At 45.1% G+C, this 2,847-nt stretch overlaps 1 protein-coding gene across 1 annotated transcript; it reads right to left on the minus strand.

Moving 5' to 3' along the window:
• Positions 1 to 249: 249 nt before the first annotated feature.
• LOC123132331 (tyrosine-sulfated glycopeptide receptor 1) lies at positions 250 to 2,560 on the minus strand. Its single transcript, XM_044552111.1, has one exon. It carries the CDS (start codon positions 2,461 to 2,463, stop codon positions 319 to 321), a length of 2,145 nt encoding a protein of 714 aa, XP_044408046.1. The 5' UTR covers positions 2,464 to 2,560; the 3' UTR covers positions 250 to 318.
• Positions 2,561 to 2,847: the final 287 nt, after the last annotated feature.

Consider the following 2,847-nt stretch of genomic DNA (forward strand, 5'->3'; position numbering starts at 1 on the left):
CCTAAATCCATTATTCACAGCCTGAACCTTCTCCATCATTCACAGTGGCAATACTGTGGCGAAGTCAAAGTCGTCGGGTCATGATCGCGACCTTGTAAAACACGACAATTAAGGCCTGATTCTATGATGCTATATAGGGTCTTAAATTTTTGCTGTGATTGTGCTACAACTTGGTTTGCTCAACAATATTAAACTTCTTAAGTTTCAACTAATACATTATTAAGACACATTGCACATAGATAAAGAGATGTGAACAACATAACTGGATACTGGACCATTGGATACTGGATCAGATTACACTGAAGTGGGCTTAGCCGCTTAGCCAAAATATCTAAATAATACTAACTGATCATATAGCACTCCTACCCCAAAGAACACACCAAAGGCTGTCACAAAAATGACCTTACTGCTGCATTTTTTTGCAGAAACGATGGAGATGGGAGCTGCTTCAACCGAACTACAATGGTTAATAAGCATAGGGCCGCACAGCTTTGGGTTCCCATTAAAACTAGAAGCTTGAAATGTGCTCAGCTGGCCTGTTGTTGGAATAGGTCCTTCTAGGTCATTGTTAGAAATGTTGAACTCTGAAAGGAAGTGAAGGATCTCCAATGCTGCAGGAATTTCACCAGTCAGATGGTTATTAGACAAATCTAACCTCTGAAGGTTAGTGAGGTTGCCGATTGATTGTGGGATCTCTCCATAGAAGTTGTTGGAACTCAAGTTCAGGTAAAGGAGTGCTTTCAGCTGACCAATCTCTTGTGGGATCACACCTGTGAATTTATTGTTACCGAGATTCAGCACTTTGCACCAATCACTGTTTATGCGGTATTGAAGTTTTGATGCATCCACAGCATAAATAAGTAGATCAAGGTCAACGAGACTTGGGTCCAAATAGATGGCAGGCTTATCTAGTTTTAGCATTGCCATCTCCATCAAGGTGACTGGGATTTTCCCAGAAAGACTGTTGTTTGATACGTCCAGATGGAAGAGGTTGTTTAGGGAGTTGATCCAGCTTGGCATTGGTCCAGTAAGTTGATTTTTAGATAATACCAGTACCTTCAGCCTTGTGAGCTTTGATAACCAAGTAGGTATTCTTCCAGTCAATGAACACTGGTGCATGGCGAGAAACTGAAGATTCTGAAAACCGTCAATGCTTTCATCTTGTGGCATGGCCTCATTCATAAAGTTTCTGCCAATAAGCAGAGTGCTGATGTTCCTGCAGCTCTTAAGAGCATGCAAAGCTTTTGTGATATTCGTAAAGGAGTTTCTACTAATTGATAGGAAGGACAGGTGCTTCAGATTGCCAATTCTTGATGAGATTTCACCATGGAAATGGTTGGCTGACAACCGCAGTGCAGTCAAATTGCTGCATGAGTAAATGCTTTCTGGAACTATGCCACCAAGATTATTCTCCATGAGATCTAAACTTTTTAGATTCTGTAGGGTGGCGAAGTTTACCTTCCCTAGATCTCCAGTGAGGTTGTTGATCTTCAGATCAATGGTTTTGAGATTTGTGCAGTTGCTCATAGTTGATGGCAGCTCCCCAGACATGTTATTGCTGCCCAAATGGAGCTCCTCCAGCCTCCTGAGCTGACCTATGGACTCTGGGATGGCTCCACTGAAACTGTTCCCTCCAAGGTCAAGAATAAGCAGACTACTGAGTTTGACTATGTGTGCTCCATCAAGTTCTCCTTGTAAACCACCATTGTTGGGGAAGGAGAGGTACTCTAGCGAGGTAGCGTGGAAGATTTCAACAGGCAGAATCCCACTTAGGTGATTGTTGCCAGCCTTGAGCACTTTGAGCTTGGAGCAATTACCCAGTGTGTTTGGGATGTCGCCACTCAATTGGTTGTAGGAGAGGTCAAGCAAAGCCAAAGATGGCGAGCTAACGCAAAGAGAAGAAGGTATGTGCCCACTGAAGCTGTTATTGCTGGTGTTGAGCGCGATAAGATTCTTCATCACCTTCCATGTGGCTGATGGAAATTCTGAGCCGAACTGGTTGCTTGAGATGTTGAGTACCTGCAGAGGCCGGTCAGTGGTAACCAAGGACGGAAGCTCGGGCAGTGGTCCGTTGAGCCGGCTGAAGCTGACATCGAGGACGATGATGCTTCTGGAGAACATGAGCTCCGCCGGAAGACCACCGGAGAGCGAGTTGTGCGAGAGGTTGATGTGCAGCAGGCTGGTGAGGTTGGTGAGGAACGGAGAGATGGGCCCTTCAAGTCCTTTAGACTCCAGGGAGACCCCAGTGACGGCCCCATCTCCATTGCAGGAGATGCCTTCCCACTCGCAGCAGTCCGCGCCATTATTACACCAAGACGTGGCGAGGCCACCATCACTCGACAGCCCGGCAAGGAACTGGAGGAGGTTGCGCTTCTCCTGCTCGGTGCATGCAGTGGCGGGAGAGGCTAAGAAGAGCAGCAGGAACAGCTGCAGCACGGCCGGAGGAACTGTGAATGAACACATTGATTAGTGTTTCTTTCCCCTTCTTGTTTTGCTGTTGTAGAATGCATGTAGTGGTGGTACTAGCTATCATCTAGCAGTGGATTTATTTGGACATCAGAGCTACTGAACACCATTCATAAGATTCCATATTTCTTGTCATGGGTGCACCTCAGTGCAGGGGCCACGATCGGTCAGTGCACAAAGAGACAGTGACACTAGAATAGGAAAGCAACATCCGTGCCTACCCATTATAGCTATATTAAAACCCAATAAACTAGTTTATTAAGCTATCACTTAGTTATGCATGGATGGATTAAATAGTTACCAATTAGTCCAAAATTTTCAAGTAGCAAAGAATCAATCTATTATCTCACTGCCCCAAGTTTCATGTTTAAGCGTAAATGC

This window comes from Triticum aestivum, chromosome 6A, assembly GCF_018294505.1.
Source record: "Triticum aestivum cultivar Chinese Spring chromosome 6A, IWGSC CS RefSeq v2.1, whole genome shotgun sequence".
In the NCBI taxonomy this organism is placed as follows: Eukaryota; Viridiplantae; Streptophyta; class Magnoliopsida; order Poales; family Poaceae; genus Triticum; species Triticum aestivum.